Source organism: Pezoporus flaviventris, unplaced genomic scaffold (genome assembly GCF_033815535.1).
Source record: "Pezoporus flaviventris isolate CSIRO_AGI_PZ_B2104156 unplaced genomic scaffold, CSIRO_AGI_Pfla_v1 ptg000005l, whole genome shotgun sequence".
Classification (NCBI taxonomy): domain Eukaryota; kingdom Metazoa; phylum Chordata; class Aves; order Psittaciformes; family Psittacidae; genus Pezoporus; species Pezoporus flaviventris.
Genome location: NW_026892553.1, coordinates 18,517,317 through 18,538,172, shown reverse-complemented (window position 1 = coordinate 18,538,172; position 20,856 = coordinate 18,517,317). Strand labels below are relative to the sequence as shown.

The 20,856-nt window shown below is 48.8% G+C and overlaps 1 protein-coding gene across 6 annotated transcripts in view; it reads right to left on the bottom strand.

The window, feature by feature from the left end:
• Nucleotides 1-20,856, bottom strand: part of ATP11C (ATPase phospholipid transporting 11C) — a 59,830-nt gene that overhangs the window by 30,643 nt on the left and 8,331 nt on the right. For 5 of the 6 annotated variants that reach the window (XM_061446183.1, XM_061446182.1, XM_061446180.1 and 2 more), the window contains exons 2-9: nt 11,997-12,116; nt 10,220-10,309; nt 6,598-6,678; nt 5,510-5,617; nt 4,788-4,916; nt 2,355-2,458; nt 1,382-1,432; nt 472-536 (exon numbers count right to left, since the gene is read on the bottom strand). In XM_061446183.1, coding sequence (XP_061302167.1) covers nt 472-536; nt 1,382-1,432; nt 2,355-2,458; nt 4,788-4,916; nt 5,510-5,617; nt 6,598-6,678; nt 10,220-10,309; nt 11,997-12,116 — 748 coding nt within the window. Of the gene's footprint in view, nt 1-471; nt 537-1,381; nt 1,433-2,354; nt 2,459-4,787; nt 4,917-5,509; nt 5,618-6,597; nt 6,679-10,219; nt 10,310-11,996; nt 12,117-17,741; nt 17,839-20,856 lie in introns of those variants that run through there. The other variant, XM_061446181.1, reaches the window with a different exon arrangement.

Here is a 20,856-nt window from a genome sequence, read left to right as displayed (position 1 = left end):
AGCATTTACATGAAACTCAAGTCTTAGGAAGGGGCATTGCACAAGAACCACTCAGCTACAGAAACCTCCAAGGCTGCTAAGTAATGTAACTGCATATATCCCAGAGCACTGAGCAGGAGCCTATGGATCACATACAGTCAGAAAAGCCTTCAGTCTTCCCTAGCAGCATCATCCTCAATCACAAGTGTCTGGGACTGTGATCCCAGCACGTTCTCAGCAAAGGATCTGGGATCAATTCCCTGCTTTTCCCATCTCAGGCAACAAGAAAAGCTTGTTCAGGTGTATTAACACAACCTGCACAGCTTGGCAGTACTGCAGATATCACCAGCACCTCCCGATTTCCCCCTTCACCTTTGCAATCAGCTCGCATACCAAATGTAACTGCATTCCCTCTCCAGATTTAGTGATGGACACCTACGTTTGCCATTATTTATCCAAACTATGTAAATAGATATAATAATAACTGTTCACCATAAATCTTCTTGGTATTTTTGAGGGTAGCACCTTTCAGCAACAGGTTTTCAGGACCCAAAGACCTGAAGTAGAAGAAGTTATAGCGTTACATCACTCATAGGGCATTCAAACTGCTTTAGAATTTAGACCCAGAGATAGACCATAAAGCTAAACAGATGTTCTTTAGACCCGATTACTGGATTTGTGTGTTAATTTGGGCATTGCTTGAGTTTCTTTCTCTCTTTATATACTTATATCTCCATTTTATCTCACACAGACTATTCTTGGTGCTCAAAGTTCCAGATTGAATGGGGGATTATCAATAAGGCTTTTGAGGAATATGTGCAAAATGTTCAGATCTACTACGTTCCATACTTACATAAAAACCAGATTTGGAAGGCTTCAAAAACCTGCCCATTCTAACACAGCCAATCAATGGCACCAAAACTGATGGCTTATTTTGCTCCCATTCATGTTTTCAGTTCTCTTTGAAACCCCTACCCACGACCCTCTGTTGCTTCTAGGGACCAGACAGACAAACCACAGCACAAATCACACCCAGCATCATTCTGGGGTTTGGTGACTTACAAACATAATTTGCTTATATTTTACCTGAAACACTGTGAAGTTTAAGTTTCTGCTTCCCTTTGAGTAACAGCATTTGGCAATTGCCTGGTAGATTTGTTCCCCACCAGCAGGGAGGACATTACCAGTGGTCCTTCCCCAAGAGGGGTTCAAACAAATCACAGCAGGGTAGTAAGTAGAGAGGTTGACTACAGGCCTCCCTTAGTAATGAAATACTTGGAGTGGTTAAAGCAAAAGCCACCATTTAGGGTTAAAGAAAAACCCTAATGATAGCAGCACAAGTTCAGATCCTTGAAATTCCAACCTCTTTGAGAAGGGCCAGTGAGAGGGCTGCAAGACCAACCTGGCTACGGGCTCTTGGTTACTTCTGTAGATGATGATTCTTCCAACAAACCTGCAATAAAAACATGAGGAACTTATATTACAAACACTTCACAAAGACCTACCAGAAACACACTAAACAGAAGCAATGAGATGGAAGCAAACACAAACATGTGCATTTGAGAGTTCAATGCTTCAGCAGGGTGGCTGCGTGCAGGGCAGGGAGAAGCCACACGGCCCTCATGGCCAGGGATAGCCAGTAGCAGCAGCAGTACCTGACCATGTCGGTGCACCCCAGCACATCCCCATTACAGAGCACAGAACCCAGCAACCCTCCTTCAAGGGATTTAACCACAAGGACCAATTATCCTGGAAGTCATTCAGCCCAGTGCGTTTTAATTGGGAAGCAGAGTGGCCTGAGGATGGACACATGGACCATGACCCCAGCTGAGCCAACAAAGAATAGCTCATTCCATCATGCCAAGTGTTGCATCAGGGAGGATTTGCTGCAAAGGAACCAAGCCCTGAAGCAGCGCAGTGTCCGCTTCACCCATCCTCATATGGGAGAAGCCTGGCAGCTTATCACTGCCTTGGGAACCTTTTGGTCTCTGATGAAAACACCCTTCGCTTTGTTGAATTGGAACTTCACAGAACCCCAGCCTGGTTTGTGTTGGAGGGACTTCAAAGCTCCTCCAGCTCCAACCCCTGCCATGGGCAGGGACACCTTCCACTAGAGCAGCTTGCTCCAAGCCCCTGTGTCCAACCTGCCCTTGAACACTGCCAGGGATGGGGCAGCCACAGCTTCTCTGGGCACCCTGTGCCAGCGCCTCAGCACCCTCACAGGGAAGAGCTTCTGCCTAAGAGCTCAATCTCCTCTCTTTCATCTTAAAGCCATTCCCCCTTTATTAGATCCCCTAACTGGTGGTACTCAGGTGTCTGTGGGGAGATGACACCAGGCAGCTGCAGGGCAGGAGGGGTAGGACAGGCAGACTCACTTGTAGAGGTCAGGCTGTGGCTGTTCACACTCAATCGTAGCAGTGAGGGTGTCGATGGCTTCATCCGTGCAGAGCACAGTGGTATCCCGCACTGCATAGTGAGTCTGGGCAGAGAAGCACAGCGTCACCACGAGCCCCCAGCAACCCAATGCCCAGGTTTTATACCCCATTACTTAAAACACCACCAGCAAAGCCTTGTCAGCACCAGCAGCTCACCCAAACCCTCACCCTGCTCCCACAGAGCATCTCTCAGTGATAGACTGAAGTCTGTAAGTTTAAGAGAATCCACAGAGGGAATGAGCTGCTGAGGAAGGCGTGCACCAGAAGCAGAGCATCTTTGGCTTGTCCCTAGGGTGGGGTGATGCTGCAGGTGCCCCCGGGGACCACTGATCCGATGCTCCTGAGGGTAACCAGACAGCAGCTCGGGCGCACAGGGACCAGGCAGAGCGCTGTCAGACTCCAGCCTATTTTTAGCAGCCGCTGTTGCGAAGGTTCATCTCTCACAATTAACTGGAAAGCCCACAAAGGATCCGCTCGCTGCCTCCCGGGCTCTATTTATAGGAGCTACTCAGAGCTCCAAGTCACGGCGGCTGCACGGCAGGCTGCCTCCATCCATCCCTCCCCAGCAACAAATCCATCACAAAGCTCCTCCGCTCCTTACGTCCGCATCCCAGGGGGACCGTTACGCTCCACGCACTGTGGTCATGGCATCAGCAATGCCCACCTTTGTGCTGGTGTGGGAGCCTGCCTGGCTTTTTGTATGGGAAGCAGAGACACAAACACACAAACACCTCTGGTATAAACCATGGGGTTTGGGAAACATGATGCAAAGCTGTGCCCGGTACCAAACCCTGCCCTTTTAGGGGGGGTGATGCTGCTGTCACCATGGATGCTGTGCAATTACCAAGTGGGACTTGAAAGCTTCAGCTCCACAATCTCTACACCCTGGGTCCCTTAATGGATTTAGAAAACACATGTTCTTTTAGGTAACCTATGACTGAGGATTTGTGCTTCAAAGAGCCCTGACAAGATCCGCTCTATAGTTCTGCTCCAGTTTCACCTTATCGGGCATCCTTCCCACATCTTTGACCTGACATGCCCCAAAAACAAAAATCCCCACCAGGTGGCCAGCGGATACCAGTGTGGATGAGGTTTGGGCAGTGCTTCCCTGACCCTCTTTGTGCAGCGCTTCCCTGACCCTCTTTGTGCAGCAAACCCTGGTTCCTCATGTTAAACCTATTTCCCCAAACAGCACCACCTTTTCTATGCCCTTCCTCTTCATCTCGTCAAGAAACAGGAGACAGCTCCCAGTCATCTACAGGAATCCAGAAACCAAGAAGAAAACCGACTGCAGTGCTTGATACAGCAATTCTGCACTGCACTTGGGACTCAAAAGTCAGTAACATCCAGGACTCTGAGGTTGTGTGAGCTCAGGCATACAATACACCTGACACAAGTAAGCCATTGCCTGTTTAACATGGTTATCTATTCCCAGCCTCAAGCCACTTCAAAGCTCCACTTCACTACTGGAACCAGTCTGGTGCACCAGCACTGCACCAGCTCCTACACAGGATTTCCAGCACTGATTAACAGCCACCCATAAAGAGACAAGCCACAGAGCCCGTACCATACTCATCAGATTGATAACAGCATTCCCACCGACTTCAGAGCACGCTGGAATGAATCAGGTCATTTTGAAGTACCTTCCAGTCTTATACAGACACTAGCAACTGCAGGAGTAAGTATTTCTGACACACAAGTGCAATGAAATGTTCATGCCTTCTGATGCCTATCAGGGTTTTTTGCTGTTACTGCTTCTTTCCCCAGGTTAGAGAAGGCGGCATGAATAAAGGAATTAAAGCTGAGGAGGAGATCCATCCTGAGCGAGACTGGTATTAAATTCCAGGCCCTGATTCAGAGAAAGGGAGAACAAAAAACCCCAGAGGCGATGTTCTTCTCACGCTGGTGAAGAATTCCCCAAACGGATCTGGAAATACTGCCTCAAAAAGTCCCTGACCGCACTGGGAAAGCTGAGTTAAGCACCAAACACATTGGCATGTCCTGGAAAGGGAGCTGAAGCAGCTGCAGGCACTGCTTTACCAACACGGGGCTGGAGCAGGGAAGCACTAACACACTTCCCATGATGGGCACAAGGCAGTGAAGCTGCCTCAATGAACATCAGTGCCATTTGGGGCAGTATCAGCAGAAATGGCTGGTGGAGATAAAGCAGAAAACAACCCCCAGGGGCCCTCGGTGCTGACGCACAGGGAGCAGACAGAGGGAAGAGCTGTTAAATACAGCCACGGGGATGGGCTCCGTGGGAGCACCCACCACTTACACACACACAAACCCTCTGCCAGCACACCTTCAGCTCCAGGCCCCCACTACCTCCAAGCATCACCCCCCAAACTCTGCCCCATCCATTCCCATCACCTTGAAATTGGACTCGCCATCGAGGCTGGCTGTAGTGACATAACACGTCCCATCAGTGCTGCTCGAGGCCAGAAATATCAAGTCACAGGGGAAGGTCTCATCTGCTTTCACTTCTACTATGTCTCCAACCTGGAGAAAAGGAAGCTTTTTAGATGAAGAGCTTTACTGTTGTCAATAGATGGTCGCAGATTTAGCTTCTCTCAAAACCTAGAACAAACAATGTTGGCTAAAAGGGAAATCAGGATTCAAGAGGCATGTCGGTCCCCGAGCATCACTGTACAGCCCAATAGGTCCGTCCAGCTCACAGTGCCCACGTGGCACAGTGTTTATTCCTCTGCTAAATCTTTATAGAGCAAGAGACTGCACTTGTCTGAAGTGCGATGTGATAAATTAATGTCAAAGCTAAGTGTACTTTCCTGGTGTCCTTGGGAGAGCTGGAAATGAAAGAGGACTGCCTGTCCCGGGGAAGCGCAGAGCGCTGACGGATCTGTCACTTGTCAGCCCCGGTACAGCTTTTGTGAGACAGCTTTTCAAAAGCAATCAAACAAAAGGCAGCTTCTCTCTTGAACCAGGAACAGCTCCTGGAGCACCTCACCTGACAGTGAGCTCACTGGGGCAGCTCTAACCTCAGCGCATCCCTCCTCCCTGCTCCCGTTTCCACACCCTCGCGTTGCCATCGGCTTCAGTGATACCCACACGCGAGTTTCTCTGTGAAGAGTTACCTTGATTTTTTCACTCTCCTTCCGCACTTGCTTTGCATTTTCCACAATGAACACATTGCTTTTGTTCACTTCGTTGTCAGCTCTGTGCCTCAGCCAGTCCTCGTATCCCTAGGCACGCAAACACAGGCGACACAAACTCATGAGGAAGCAAGCAAACTAACACAAGAGGATGAGTAGGGATGGAGAGGAGAGATATTAAAACAATGAATAAACCAAGCAGCCCTCAGACCTCCTTCGTGCGTGACAAAGCATCCACCAAAGCGGCTCAGACTGAATCAATTTATTTTAATAACTTCATATGCATATTTGACAGATTCAGAACAGATTAAAAATAACACACACAATCTATATGCAGTGCATGCAACGAGCAGCTCAGCCACTGTAACGTGTTGCTATTATCCTCAACGTTGGCAAGAACGGGCTGATAATATGAATAATACACTTAGCACCCTGCAACTCTTCCCTATGGTAACGCAGGATGAGACTCTTCCTCTTCAGTTCTTAGTGAAAGAATGAAACATTCAGATTGGAAGCAAATGGGCTTTACTCCTGCTCTCCCTTTCTGACCCCTGTAGAAGAAGCTTCTTTTATCATTCAATCCCCCTGTAGAGGATATTTTTAATGGCCCATGTCCATACAGTGGGAGGAAAAAGGGCTTTTAACACCAACAAGATGAGGACACACGTTTTCAGCAGCTGAGTGGCTGAACAGAAACTGTCCTTTCCATTTACCACCATGGGAGCAGAGTGTGGGCTACATTTAGAGTGTGGCTCTGCAAAGACTCAGAGAGTGTTTCTAAAGAGAGAAGAAAAATTCAGCTGTAACCTTTACTGACCCTCACAGTTTGCTTACAACAGTGCCTACAGAGATGCTTCATATTGCCAAGAGATACCAATAACCACACTCAACTGGTGCTCTGCAGCCTCTCTTGCAAAGCACCAGCAGACACGCCTCACCTCCTGAGAAGGGTTCACCAAACCTATCAGCCCATTTTGGCAACTTCAGAGTGTATTCAGACACACATTCATGGTTTTCCCCTACCACAAGTCCCAAAGAGCATCTTCCTCTCCCCATGCTGACACTGGTACCTGTTTGATAGCTGTGACAGTGATGACGAAGAAGAGAGGGAGGCCACTGGTCACCGGGCTGGTCGGGGTGTCCACTATCACCTGCAGAGAGAAGAAATGTACTGCTGACAAGTGGGTTGCAGGAAGCAGAAGCAGCAAGAACTCTGGTAACAGGAAGAATGGTGCTTGTCCCACTGGGTGTACGTAACAACCCATCAGAGAAGGAAGGGGCACATGAGAAGGGATCACGCAAGCATCCCCAGGAGTGCTCTCCTCCATCTCTACCACCTCCTCCTGAATACCATGGGATATCCTTGGGTGGGAAAAACCCCTATCAGAAGTAGCTTAAAACCTACATTTGACCTTGCTCTAGTGGGAAACAAAAGCCTGGATGAATGGGCTAATGAAGATGGGCTACATAAGCACAAGTATTCAAAGTGCGGATGCCAACAAGCCTGCTCCCACCATGGGGTGCTCTGCAGAGGACTGAGGCAAGGAAGGAGGATGGGGAGAGGCAGAAGCAATGAATGAAGGGAGAAACGCCCCAATTTCTCACTGAGCCACAGGAGGGCTGTTTCTCCTCTTTAATAGTGAAGATGGAGCACATCTGAAACCTAAAACACAGCTGGTTATGAGAGGGAGGACAATACCCATTGCCTTGAACTATCAACACTCAGAGGTTAAAAATAACATGCATCAGCCCAAATGACCTATGAAATACACTGCAGAATGGAACCTGAATATTAAGTAAAACAGAAATCCACACTTTGCCTTCAAGCTCTCCAATTTGGAGTTCTAAGCATGATTTAAGCACAGCGACTGCCTCGGGGGTAGATAGCTGGATCCTTCCTGAGCTCAGTGTGGCACTCAAGCAGCAAATCCAGGCTCCTTCATCATTAACTAAACCTTCAGGCTGCAGGTTCTGACTGTATCATGAGCTGGCCTGAAGGGTATGAACATGAGAACAGGCTCATAACTAGGAGGGAATAACGTAAGGGGAGGACAAGCTGCCCTCCTGCTCCCCCTTCATTTGGCCATTTTCCTGCTGTCTCTGCAGAGGATGGGAGCACAAGAGGCAGATGGCGAGAGCTGTGGAGAGGGGGAACCTCAGTGGAGAGGCTTTGTGTGCCCACAAAGGGGCTTTGTCTGCCTCTGCTTGTTTGCACTTCCCTGGCAGGCTCACAAACAGCAGCATCTGTACATGTATTGTTTTGGGCTGCCTGCAGAAAGCTGTGCTAAGGACAGGGCTGCTCTTATCAGCTGGCAGGAAGCTACATGGATTTTAACCCTGTACTCTGCAAGGCTACCCTGCAGTACTGCAGCCACAGTGAGAAGAGCCAGAAGGTATTGAAGTGGAAGGAATACACCCCAAGAAGCAGCCAGGTAAGGGGTGTATGAGTTAAGTATGAACCAAGATAAGCACAACAAATACTTCCAGGAACACAAAGCCCTGGCTCATTCCAATTGGTGTAAAGGTAGAAACAAGACTTTGGAATAACAACCCCAAGCGAGGATAGATCCATGGACACATTGCACACAGCACATGTAATGGCCAGTCACCAGGGTGGCATCACTGAAATATAGGCAAGTCGGATCTTGGGAATACCAAAGGAACTTTGGCTTTTAGCTGACAAAGACAAAGGCACTGAAGACACAGTTGTATGTATTTTGCTTGAACAAAATGATTTCTGTCCATACAAACACTGTTTTATAGACACAGGAGCACAAACATGAGATGAAGTCCCTGGAATAACTCATTTATGTGTTTGGACACTGCATTCCCAGCACATCCCGTGGCTGAATACTGCTCTTCCCCTTTGTGGCTGGTAGAAAGCCGAGGGACACAGAAGCAACAAGCCAGAACATCAAAGGCAGACTCCTTTGAAGCTATTTTTGAGCTGTTTCAGGACTTCAGCAGCTGCATTTGGATCCACTTAAAAGTGACAAAATCTTGTTATTTAATAGTTTCTTCCTAACTCATTGTTTAGGAGACTGGAAAACACAGTCCAGAAGTCACCTCCATCAACCACAAGGGACATTTTTCATCCCTGGCACCTCCTAAATTAACTTTCTGCCATCAGCTTGGTCTGCCTACAAACACACTTGGACTGTGCTTACTCCAAACCAGCCTCTTCCACCAGGAGCTTACTCTCAGTTTCCTCTGAGTGTTGCAGTAGATGAACCAAAGCACTATTGTTAGTGCTCTATAGGTGTTTTATGTTTAATGCATGTACTTCCTCTCTCTAAAACAAGAGCTGCATTTGGAATCATTGATTGCCATTTTGATAAAGGGTTTCAGCAGCAGGTAGAGCAGATGCACCAAGCAACCCCCAAGCGCTGTGATACTTCTCATGCAGCACATAGGGCAATTCCATTAATTTAAAGATAAGCAGCAACATTTAAGCTATAGATACCATTTATTGAGCTATAACCCTTGGTATTTTAAGTGAATGGAGTGGCCTTGAGTGCTTTTTTAAGGCAAGTGGCATCCCAGAACAACAAGCACCCAGGGGCAGTCGGTTACTCTATACAGCAGCAAGTGTATTAGTGCTGTCAGGTTGGGTTTAGTTCACTTGGGTTTGTTGTTTCTCTAATAGAGCATGAGGGTTGCTTCCCTATTTTAAAGGTGCCCACAGAATAAAACCAAGGAGGGAAAGCCAGGTTCTTCTCACCTGCATAAACCTGTGCTTAAAATGGGCAAGAAGCTGAACTGCAACTGGTTTTGGAAGTCTAAAACAAGAACATCCCATGTTCTTCACGGCCAGAGGGTCGAAGATAAAACATGACACTGCATCCCTAAATGACCAGCTACACAAAAAGGACATCCCAACTCCAGGGCATCACTTGGGTTCAAGGCAGATTACAAATTCAGCCTGACAAAATGGAGCAAGGCCAGTGGAATCAGGAGATGGAGGTGAGCCAGATGATGCCGGGAAGATCAGCTTTTCATGTGATGCTGCCAGGATGAGCCATCCATGGCCGTTATCCCGGGATCCCCCCTCTGCAGCAGCCACTGAAATGACTACAAATCATAACTCTTTACTGCAAGGATAAAGCACTTTAGACACTCATCTCTTAAACACACAGCCTAGAAGACAGTGATACCCCAGATATGAAGCACCAAACCCCAGAGAAGTCCATCTAACAGCAGGCTGCTTAGTAGCCCCACAGTGCCATTTAATTTGCTCGGGTAGTGTTCTAATGCCTGCCTTCAGCCCTAAAGCAGCTTCACCTTCCCAAAGCTCAAGCTATGCATTTGCCCGAGTATAGCCTGTCTCTTCTGCTTGCCTGGAAACTCCCTATAACCAAGATACACAGATATCACATAACTTGGGAAAACACAACAGAAGTAATAAAGGTGACCAAAAAAAACTAGACCTTAATTCTGTAGCATCAAATATATTGTCACCAGTTGACTGATCTCAACACTGAAAGAGTTATCATAGCTTTTTGATTGTTGTAGCAGTCAAACATCATCTCAGGCAGTCCCCAACTCCTTAATGCTTGGCGAGCCTCAATTGTAACAGAGCTTCCCACTAAAAAAGAGCCCAAACATCTCTTTCTAAGCACCACGGCCACTTTTGAACCTCCATTCTTGTTCAAGCTGTGCGTGCATGAAAGCCACCCCTGGCAAAGCTCTTACCTGCACGAGGAAGATGATGAGGAAGTAGAAGTTGGCAATTCTTCTAAACTGCTCGAACAGGTTCTTCGGGAGGAAGTTCCAGAGGGTGTACTGCAGGGAGACAAGGGGGGTCACCAACACACCAAGGCACTACAGCTACAAAAGGGGAAGCATCTGCACAGAACAGGAAAGGGGTTGGTGCTTTAACCCAGCAAGGAGCACCACAGCAACGTGTCTGGTGTGCTCCAGGGAAAGGTCCAGGTCCCTGCTTCAAAACCAGGAGCACGATGGGTACCACTGAGCTCCTGCTTCTACACCCAGGTCCAGTCCTCTCTGTCGGATCCTTAAACATTGGGGGTGTCTCACAGCTTTGTTTCTTTGCTTTAAAGCAGGCAACTATATCTCTTTTGTCAAAATAACCCAAAGCACATGGCTGGAGATGGTGAAGGGAAGATAAAACCAGGATCTGTTCCAGCAGACAGCTTCTAGGTAGATCTGATTTCATGAAGAGGCAACGCACACTGCTGAGATTCCAAAACCCATCTTAGGGCTGCTTTCCATTAAAAGAAAGCCCTGTTGCCCACATAAATGTTTTATTAGATTGTGGCTCATTATCATTTTAAGAAGGCTGCTGAATCATTTGCTTTGGAGAACATGTGGAACTTAAGAACAACGTGGAAGATAATGGGTCTAATACCTGATCTCTCAGTCTGCCTCAAGCAGTAATAAGCAGCTAAGTCTTAAGACCAGTGTCCATTTGATAAGAAAAGACTGGTCAGGTAAGAAAAGTCCATGCCCAGCAAATGTAAATGGAGAAAAAACAGCAAGGACACCACATTCAAGAATAAACTAGGGAAGAAGCAGAATTAGTGCTAAAGCAAAGCATTGTCAGAGAGGGAACTGAAACAGGAAGGACCCTCTTGTGTGCCAGGGAAGCATCAATGGGAAAGCTACACAAGTTAAACATGTAAAACCTTTCCTCAGCATAAGCTGAGACAGCACAGACATAAATACAAATAAGATCCAAGCTGTATAAAAAAGGAAAGGAGAAGGAAAACCCCCCTTACAGCTCAAGGACATGAAACCGAAGCCTGACTGCATGCCGAGCATCCTGAATCCTAAGCGACATAATCTGTATCCAGCTGTGTTGACAATATGGGATGCCACTTGTTTGATATTTCCCTCAAATTGGCTTCGAAGCTTTTGAAACAGCTTCATGAATGTCATGGAAAGAAAAAGCTAAGCAGAAGGCAGATGGGTGTCATCGCAGCTCTCCACCATAAACAAAAGCTGCATTAATACTGTCTGAATGTTTCCCCTTTCATCCCAAGGGATAAACAGAGCATGGTTATTTTTGTCCTATCTCAGGAGAGAAAAAAAAATAATCCATGGAACAAAAACAGAAATAAGGGAATTGTGTTTTCCTATCCATTTATAAAATAGCATTCCCACTGCCTTCTGCAAATCTGAGCTGCTGGCGCCTCATGCTGCGTTACACTTAACCTGTCCTCTCTTCCCAAAGGGAATGCCAGGAGACATTTAAAAGAAAAACCCAAATCAAACCAACCCAACCCCATAAACCCAATGTGTCCATGTGCTTTGCTCTCATCCAGCCCAGAAGAAAGGAACTTGTACACACCCCCACTGGGATTGATAGGAAGGAAAAGAGACCAATAGAGAGGCTGGAGCTGTGGTGTACAGTATGTACCAGGCTGCTCCACTTGCAAAGAGACCCTGCTATCCATCCTTGAGGAATCCAGAGTCCCCAAGTTGCTCTGGACAAGGGGATCAAGCTCACCTTGGAGGAGACAATCCTGTTGTCGCAGAACTTCTGTGCCACGTACGCATCCGTTTCCAAGACCGGCCGGTGCCCGACCACCACGGTGCGTGTACCGACCCGCTTCTCCTCCCCAGCACACTGTGGAGCAACAGGAAGGGGGAAAATCAGCTTTTAGCTCAAAAAAAAAGGTCAAGTATTTGCTTTAACGGCTTCTAGCTGAATGCACCGCAGTGTTCACTGGAAATAAGGTGGCTGGAACCTTAAAAGTTCCCTTCTCTGCTCCTGCAAAAGGATGCAGAGCAGAAGCACACATAAGGTCATAAAGCAAAACCAATACAATACCAAGCCTACAACCTGGGGTCCCCACCACTGCTCAGCCACTGACCCCCCCAGGAACAGCCCATGCTACATCCCACCAGGACAAGTCCCTGCTCGTGTTCACTGTGCTCCTGCCCTATGCAGGGCAGCTAATCACAGAATGGCCTGGGTTGCAAAGGACCTTAAAGATCCCCCAGTTCCAACCCCCTGCCATGGGCAGGGACACTTTCCATGATGCCATGATTGCAGGCTGTGCCCATCTGCCAGGCGAGTTTTCCTTCTCAAAGGAGAATATACCTTGACCAAGCACTTTAAGTCATGAGGAATATAATTTACCTGCTACACATCTCTTCCTAGATCCAACCTGCAGAGCCCTTGGGTCTCTACACAGGCTTTAAACCTGGACCTCATGGGTACAATGGGAACTGCACCCTCCTTAACGCTTGCTTTCCTGTCAAATCCTCAAGTCCACCCTAAACAGCCCAACACCACTCTGGTGCTCAAAGAACTGGGATCTAGCCTTAAAAAAGGTGCACTTCTGCTATTGTAATATCTCCAATAAAACCAGAACTAACAAAGCTGTTTCACATCCCAAGCTTCCCAAAAGACATGTGGGGTGCCAGCAGTGCCCGCTTGTCTTACTGGGGGTTTATTTTAAAGCAGAAGGAGATGTCACCAGTGAGTGATAACCTGGGCTTGCTGCCCTGCAGCACCACGGGAAGGATGAGGGGAACTGCAGCAGAAAACCTTAGAAGGGAAGCAAAGTGGCTTTACAGGAGCCCATCACCATGGGCTCTGTTTCCATCAGCTTCCAGCACCCTCGAGGCTCCCTGTGGACTGGAAAAGCCTCCTTTGAAAAGCAACAAAACTGCAATAGGTTAAAAACCAGCTTTTCATTCTGTCCAGGTTCCACCTCGCATACAACAAATGTCCCTGCCACAGATGCTCACAGCCAAGGGAGGAGAGCTGGCACCAGGAAGTCTATTGCAAGGTCAAACTTAAACTTACAAAGTGTGGCCTTAGAACACTTACAAAGCGTGATCTTAGGCCAAACTAAGGGGGTTTTAGAGTTGTGGATTTTAGAACATGAGAGGATTTGTCACTGTTCACGGTTCAAGGGCATAAACAGGTGACACGGCTGCTAAAGCACGGGCAGACACTGTTCGTTCTCCACTTAATAATTAATCTTCAACCCTAGAGCTTGTTTGCTTTGAAACCCCACCAGGGCAGCTGCCACAAATGCCAAATCCCTGCCCTGTGTCAGCTGCCCATCATGGGCTCAGCCCTGGCTCCGGCTCAGCATCCTGGTTATCCAAAGGGCCCATTGCAGGGAGCTTGTCAAGTGAAACCCAGCTAGAGAAAAGGCACTCTCAAAAGCCATGCTGAGCAGCAAGGCCTGGGAGCGATGCTTGGGAAAGGGTAAAACACCAAAAGGAAAAGCCTAAACAAATTAAAAGGTAAAAACCTAAGCCCTGTCCATGTACCTGGAGCAGTGGCAATTGAATGGATCTGGCTGCTCCAGGAGCAGGATCTGCCCAAAGGAAGCAGTAGCTCTTCCTTTCCCTGGCTCCCCACCAATGTCTGCAGCACCTTTAATCACAGCAGTGCTTTTACACACTACAGCATCCTCAAGCCTCCAGGGGATGATGCTAGGAGCAGAAGAACAAAGCTTCTTGCAGCCCTACACCATGTCCCTACATCTCCTGGATGTAGAGCCTGCAGCAGACACCAGCACCCAGGCAGCTCCTATCTCCACTGGGCACATCTGGCTGGCCCCAAACATGGACCAGGCACATCTGGATCCCAGTTAGGGAACACCACCTGCCCAGCCTCGTCACCACTACCCACAGCAGCAAACAGCACATCTGAATGAGAAACTAGACCCCAAAAAGGTTCCCTGATGCATCTGCTGCATTACGGATGTCGCAGCTATTGGTCTTGCCAACATGCACCCCGGGAGTGAAAGCCAGAGCCATTCATCCGTGCCACAGCAGCGCCGAGGAGCAGGGACAGACTGTCCCCAAGCATGAAGTCCCTGTCACATCCCCAGGCAGGAGCTGGAGCCAGGCTCGTGCCTGGCAAGCATCCCTCCGGCTTGGGGAGGAAATGAGAGCTTCCCTGCCATGCTGCCAGCGGGGTGATGGGAAGGGTGAGGGTTTGCCCAACACAGGCATTGACATGGGAACAACAGAGCTGTGGTTAAAACAGTCCTGGAAATACATACACAGGGATTCACTGGGCAAGAGTATCCATAAATAGCCATGGAAAACCTGGAGATGTGAAGTCCCAGGGCTTTCACCCCTCAACTCCCCTTCAGTTACGGACATGGAGCTGTTGGAGTCCAGAGGAGGCCACGGAGATGCTGCGAGGGCTGGAGCAGCTCTGCTCTGGAGCCAGGCTGAGAGAGCTGGGCTGGGGCAGCCTGGAGAAGAGAAGGCTCCTGAAGGGGAGACCTGAGAGCAGCTCCAGTGCCTGAAGGGGCTGCAGGAAACCTGGAGAGGGGCTTGGGACAAGGGATGGAGGGACAGGCCAAGGGGAATGGCTTTAACCTGCCCGAGGGGAGACTGAGATGAGCTCTTAGGCAGAAGCTCTTCCCTGTGAGGGTGCTGAGGCGCTGGCACAGGGTGCCCAGAGAAGCTGTGGCTGCCCCATCCCTGGCAGTGTTCAAGGGCAGGTTGGACACAGGGGCTTGGAGCAAGCTGCTCTAGTGGAAGGTGTCCCTGCCCGTGGCAGGGGTTGGAGCTGGAGGAGCTTCGAGGTCCCTTCCCACCCAAACCAGTCTGGGATTCTATGAAGCACATCCCACAGAGATCCATGGTGCACTGGAGCCCTCTGCACTGGTGGTACAGGGACAAGTCCTCACTCTCTGGTCTACCCAGACTCCCATCACCTCTCCTGGCATTTCACTCCCCACTCCCTCCACCATCCCACAGCCCCGCACAAGGTGCTGGCTCAGCTCAGCAATTACAAGCTCTTACTTTGACAAGCCCACCTCCAACAGCTCGCTAATAGACTGCTAAGTCTTAATAACAGCTCTCAGCGGAGACCTAAGAGGAGATTTAGGGAGTAACTGCGAGGCTTTGGGGAAAACCATAACCCATGCAGATCAGCAGGGAGAGGATTTAGAGACTTTTCCCAGCTGCTTTTCATCAAAAAAAAATTAATTCTGATAGAAAAAAAAAAGGAAGAAAATATTTCTTGGATCCAATTCAAACAGCAGCCTCGTTGCCTGCGGGGCTTTATAAAGCCCATGGTCCACAGCACAAGGGTCAGCTCGTGCAAGTAAAAGCCAGTTTCTTCTGCTGTTTAGAGCCAAGCCTGCCAAAAGGATTACTGGAGGGAAACAGGACTGTGCTCCCCCCATACACCTGCATCACCTCCCTGTGCCTCAGGCATGGTGTACACAGGAGCGCTGGGAGACCGGAGTGATCCATAGGGATGAGTGGGGTCAGACTGCTCACATGAGGGTCTGGGGGTGCTGTTGGGAGCCCCAGTAACCCAGATGAGTTCCCAACAGCACCTGAGAGACACCACACACCCCAGGAATCAAAAGGATGGAGAGGAGGAGGTTGCTCTTGAGAAGAACCACTGGCCTGCCTGCATCACCTGAAGAACAGCCCTAGGGATGCAGGTCTCTCCTGCAGCGATTCAAGGTTCAGTTCAGGGCTCATGTTCCACTCCCTCAGCATCTCAGCCAGTCCATCACTGAGTTAATCACTCAAGAGGGCATCCAAACCAGATGTCCCCTGAAGGAGCTCAGCTGGAAGACAACACCTACAGAGTGAAACACAAATCACAGGAGGTAAAGATGAGGGTAGTGATGCTGTCCTGCCAGGAGCATCCTCTCGAGCTGGCAGCTCACCATCAATCCTCACTGCACACCTCAAGCAGGACCAGGTGCCCAGGCTGCAGTAATCAATAACAGCATCATCGCCACTGACACAGGCACACACAGCAGGGCAGAGTGCCGCTGTACTACACCCCTCCTCGCGCCATGGATAAATCCAGATACAGAACATATTCCTGTTAAGTATCTCCATGTAACCCAACTTCCCTGTGCTTTCAACTTGGTATAAAGCTCACTTACTGCCCAAAGCAGCAGTTCTGAAAAGAGGGCATGTGGGATAATGCTCTTGTATCTTGTCCGCATTTAAAAAGCCCATCAACACACATCAATAGGCCAACTGAGGCTTGGCATTTTGCTATAAGCTATTCTTGAGGAGTCAGGAACAGGTACGATTTAAAGGGCACCAGATCAGGGCTATAAAAGCCAATGGATGCAACTAATGACCCAGCATCATTTATGACTTGAAGTCGTTGGAGCATCACACAGAGATGGCAGAATTACGTTCACAGCCCACACCACTCCCCAGATTCTTTGCCTGAGCTTAGACAAGCCTCCCTTCATGCCCCTTTCCCACATGGATGTCCTGCCCCAGCACAGCAGCTCCTGCCTGGAAAAGCTCCTCTTTCCCTGTATTCCTGGGAATCCATCACAGCAGCAGGCACAGGACCTGGCACTCAGGAAAAACTGCAGAACTGGGTAAAAATTAGCAAACCTGGGTAAAAATTAATGGAGTGAGACCGAGTTCAACAGGAGAGGTGAACTCGTGCTCTGCAGCCACCGCTGACAAGAAGCCACTTGAAGTGAGCTATTTCTAGGGCAGCTACAAAACACAGGGTTTAATTATATCCTCCATATGGAAAACAAATGTCTGTGCTACCTGCTGGCCCTGTTTCCAGAGATACAGTGGCAGAAAAAGACATATCCCCATCGTTCCCTTCACTGCAGTCTCAGAAAGCACCTAATGAGAACGAACTGAGCAAAAGGAACTCCTTTCCTGTTTGCTGGCGATATCTTCAAGCAGCAAAGTAAACACTAAATAACACAGAGGGAAAATAAGGCCTAATATAAACCACAGGCATTTTAAAGGAGTCATCTGCTAAAACAAGAGGTAATTATACAGTACGAGCGCAAAGCTCAGCCCTTTCAATGAAATCACAGCTTATATTAAATAGATGCAAGGGGAAAGATTCAATCACATTACACAGTTTAGAACTCGTGAATGGTTTAAAGCCAAATCACTCCCGTATTGCTCCATTTATCACAGAAGTAGATGAGAAGACGACCTGGTTTACCAAAAAAGCCTGCAGAAATAACACCACCTCCAAACACAGCCTGTTCCAGCTCCCGGCTCCTTTAGTGCAGAGCCACCACGGAAAACACATCCACAAGGCTAAAAAGCCTCCATACATTTAGCATTGCACCCCCAAACTGCCCTGGAAAAGCCTCTCCCAGCACAGCGACCTCATTGCCCACCCAGTATCTATTGAATTGAATTAGATTCCTGCCAATGTTTCTTTCCCTCTTTGTCCTTAGTCATTTCAGTACAAGCGATGCTCTGAGTAAAGCCTTAATAATTCAACATCTCAGTCTATGCTTACCCACAGCGACCACATTTTTAGGGAGATGTCCTGATGTAGAGAGAGAATTCCATCGATCGGGATCAACCCCAGTGCCCTCCCCTATGGGAAAGGGTCAATAACACGCACAGCCCTCTGGGACAGAAAAACAGTGCACTTCAAATACAAAGAGTCCCCAGGTCTAAGAGAAAGGGCTGAAAGTGAACACAGCTCCAAGCTCATCTCCACTGGAGAGGACTTCAGCTGCTCATCCCTAAGCAGAAGAAACCCATGTGATCCCCAGACAAAGCAGAACAACATGCAAGAGCAAAGGGGAGACAATAGAAAACAACAGAACCATAGAACTGGTTGGGTTGGAAGGGACCTTAAAGGGTTTGGCTCCAGCCACAAAAGCCAAAGGTCCCAGTTCAATGTCAGAGGCTCTGCCCGTGCTGCTCTGCAAGGCAGGGGAGTGCAGGAGCAGCCTGGCTGCTCGGCTTCTCTGCACCTTAAAGATGACCTCAAAGCTCCTCCAGCTCCAACCCCTGCCACGGGCAGGGACCCCTTCCACTGGAGCAGCTTGCTCCAAGCCCTTGTGTCCAACCTGCCCTTGAACACTGCCAGGGATGGGGCAGCCACAGCTTCTCTGGCATTTATAAAAGGACCAACACTTTGTCCTTTAAACCATGGTCAACACACGATGGGGCTCAACACCCAGACTTCGTCCGTGGTGCTCATGGAGATGACCTTGTGGTGGATGATACGTAGCACAGCATTATCAACCCACACTGCCACATCCTTAATACCAGTTGAAGTGCATCCATTGATGCAAGTAGCCCTGGCCAGAGCCTGTCCCTTTGTCTGCCCTGTCCCTTGGACATGCTGTTTCACTATACGGGCATGCAGGAAGGTCACCTTCATCAAGGACGATGGGCTGGAGAACAGCAGAGCCCAACCAGGCTGAGTTTCCTGGAAAAGCTAACTTGGACAAATAAAGGCACTGATAAAAGCAGAGACAGACAGGGCAGGGCGGAGGGAACAGGGGAAAGGGCTCCTTGAAAGATTTAGGAAGGGTGGAGAGAGGAAATACAAGTTTCTTTCCCTAGATAACACATTTACAGCATGGTCCAGCCCTCTCCTTATGGATCACAGCTTCCGTTTGCTGTCAGATTCACATACGATGCAGAAAACCATACACCAAAGCCAGCAGCCATCTGCTGGGACAGCATCATTTCAGTGCTGCTGGCTTATGGGAAATCGCTTGCTCCTGCTTCAAAGCATTCAACCTCTGGAAGTTTTCAGGATCTCAACTCTTTCTTCCCCTTTGCTCATCTTGGAATACAGGCAGAGTGGTTTTGTTCTTGGCAGTCCAAAGGAAAAGTCCAAGCAGCACGCTGCCAGCATTGAGAATTCAGGCTCATAGGAACACTTCAAACTCGAGAACTGAAAAAGGACATTGAACAAGAGCCAAATGTTTTGCAGAGGTCACAAAGCAAATACAACGAGGTCTTCCCATCTCCGAACCTCCTGCTCAAGCTGTGCGCATATGTCTGCTCATCGGCAGCTATTTTAGCAGGGCACAAGCTCTGCAGAGCAGTGATTTGCCCTGGCAAAAGCTAAAATAAGAGCAAACTGGAAAAAAACCTCTAAATTTGCAGTTGTCCAGCTTGCATCAGCCAACAGAGCTGTAATTTGATGGTTTTCCCATTGCCTCTGGTCCTCCAAAGCCTGAGCTCTTCAGCTCCGGAGACAAAAATGCACCCTAAATACCATGTTGTGCATCCCAGCCCAGCCAGGCTTTACTCTGACCTCTGCCTCCTACAAGTATTTTGCCCCTTAAGTTTTCCCATCATTTCAGAGCCAGGCTAACGAATGACCAGTGAGGAACCCATTTCCCAAAGCAGTTTCCTCCCTTTCCTTATGGAAGCAAGGATGCTCACCAACAGGGGCCGACGATGCTGCAGATGCTATCACTGCAGCAGCCCAGAAGCTGGTACCCAGAGGGCTGCCCAACCTGCATCCCCCAGGTAAAGCTTTCTGCAGGGAGGATGTCCTACTTCCCATGTACCCAGAGGGATGGGAGGGCAGGTCCAGGCATCATGAGATGACTGAGCCCCACACCAGCATCATGGGGTGATCATCACCAGTACTACAACGGGTACCCAAAGGTCCCAGCCCCTCCATTCAGATAAAGTTTTTCAACTCAAAAAAAACCCAAAAAGCTGCATTTTTCTAACCCACCCTGTGATCTACTGAAGAGAAATGTCTTTACAGAAGTAGCAGGAGATAAAAAGCTAAGAGAAGGAGAAATCACCTACTTCACCCATTGTTCCACATCCAAAATCAGCCCTAGATCTCCCTGGGAGCATTTTATGTCCAGATACTGCAGTAACCAGCAGTTTCACCCCTGGGGCTGCAGGCACAGTTACACGAGGATACTGAATCAGTGCAATCCACCCAGTCAGGACAGAAATCCTCAACATGTGGCCTCGAACTGTTTATCTTCAGGAAATCCTTTTGGCTCGTGTTCCTGCCAGGCTGGGTGAAGCGGCTGCAGAGCAGCCCCAGTGAAGCACAACCTGCCTGAGGCTGACCAAGCATCCGCACTGAGCAACACCAGCACTGCATTTTGCGGTGGGAAGAAAATCCACTTATCCACAGGGACATGGAGGCAAGGTCTGGGACAGCCCCAGGATGCTGGGCTTGGTGCTCAAAGGGTTTCAGTGTGGTCCATCAGCTGCAGAACAGGGCAGCATCCTGGGAGATGACTCACAGCCATCCCCATCCACTGCTTTCCCTAAACACTGGGATCATGGCGTTCCTACCCTCACAGTTACAAGACAAGCTCAAACCCAATGTTTCCTCTCTTTGCACATCTGATCCTCCCACCCTGCACTTACTGGAATGGTACTTGTCAAGTGGAAAGTCCCACTTCCATCCATTCAACTGCCCAGGAGGAAACCACCCGCAGAAACTGTCTTAGTGATATGGTTTAGTGGTGGACTTGGCAGAGCTGGGGTAAAGGTTGGGCTTGATGATCCTAAAGGTCTTTTACAACCTGGTTGATTCTATGTGCTCGAGAGTATTGATTTGGCTGATGCAAGGATGATGCCCTCTGGGTATCACAGCTAATTCTAGTGCACTCCCTCAGCAAACA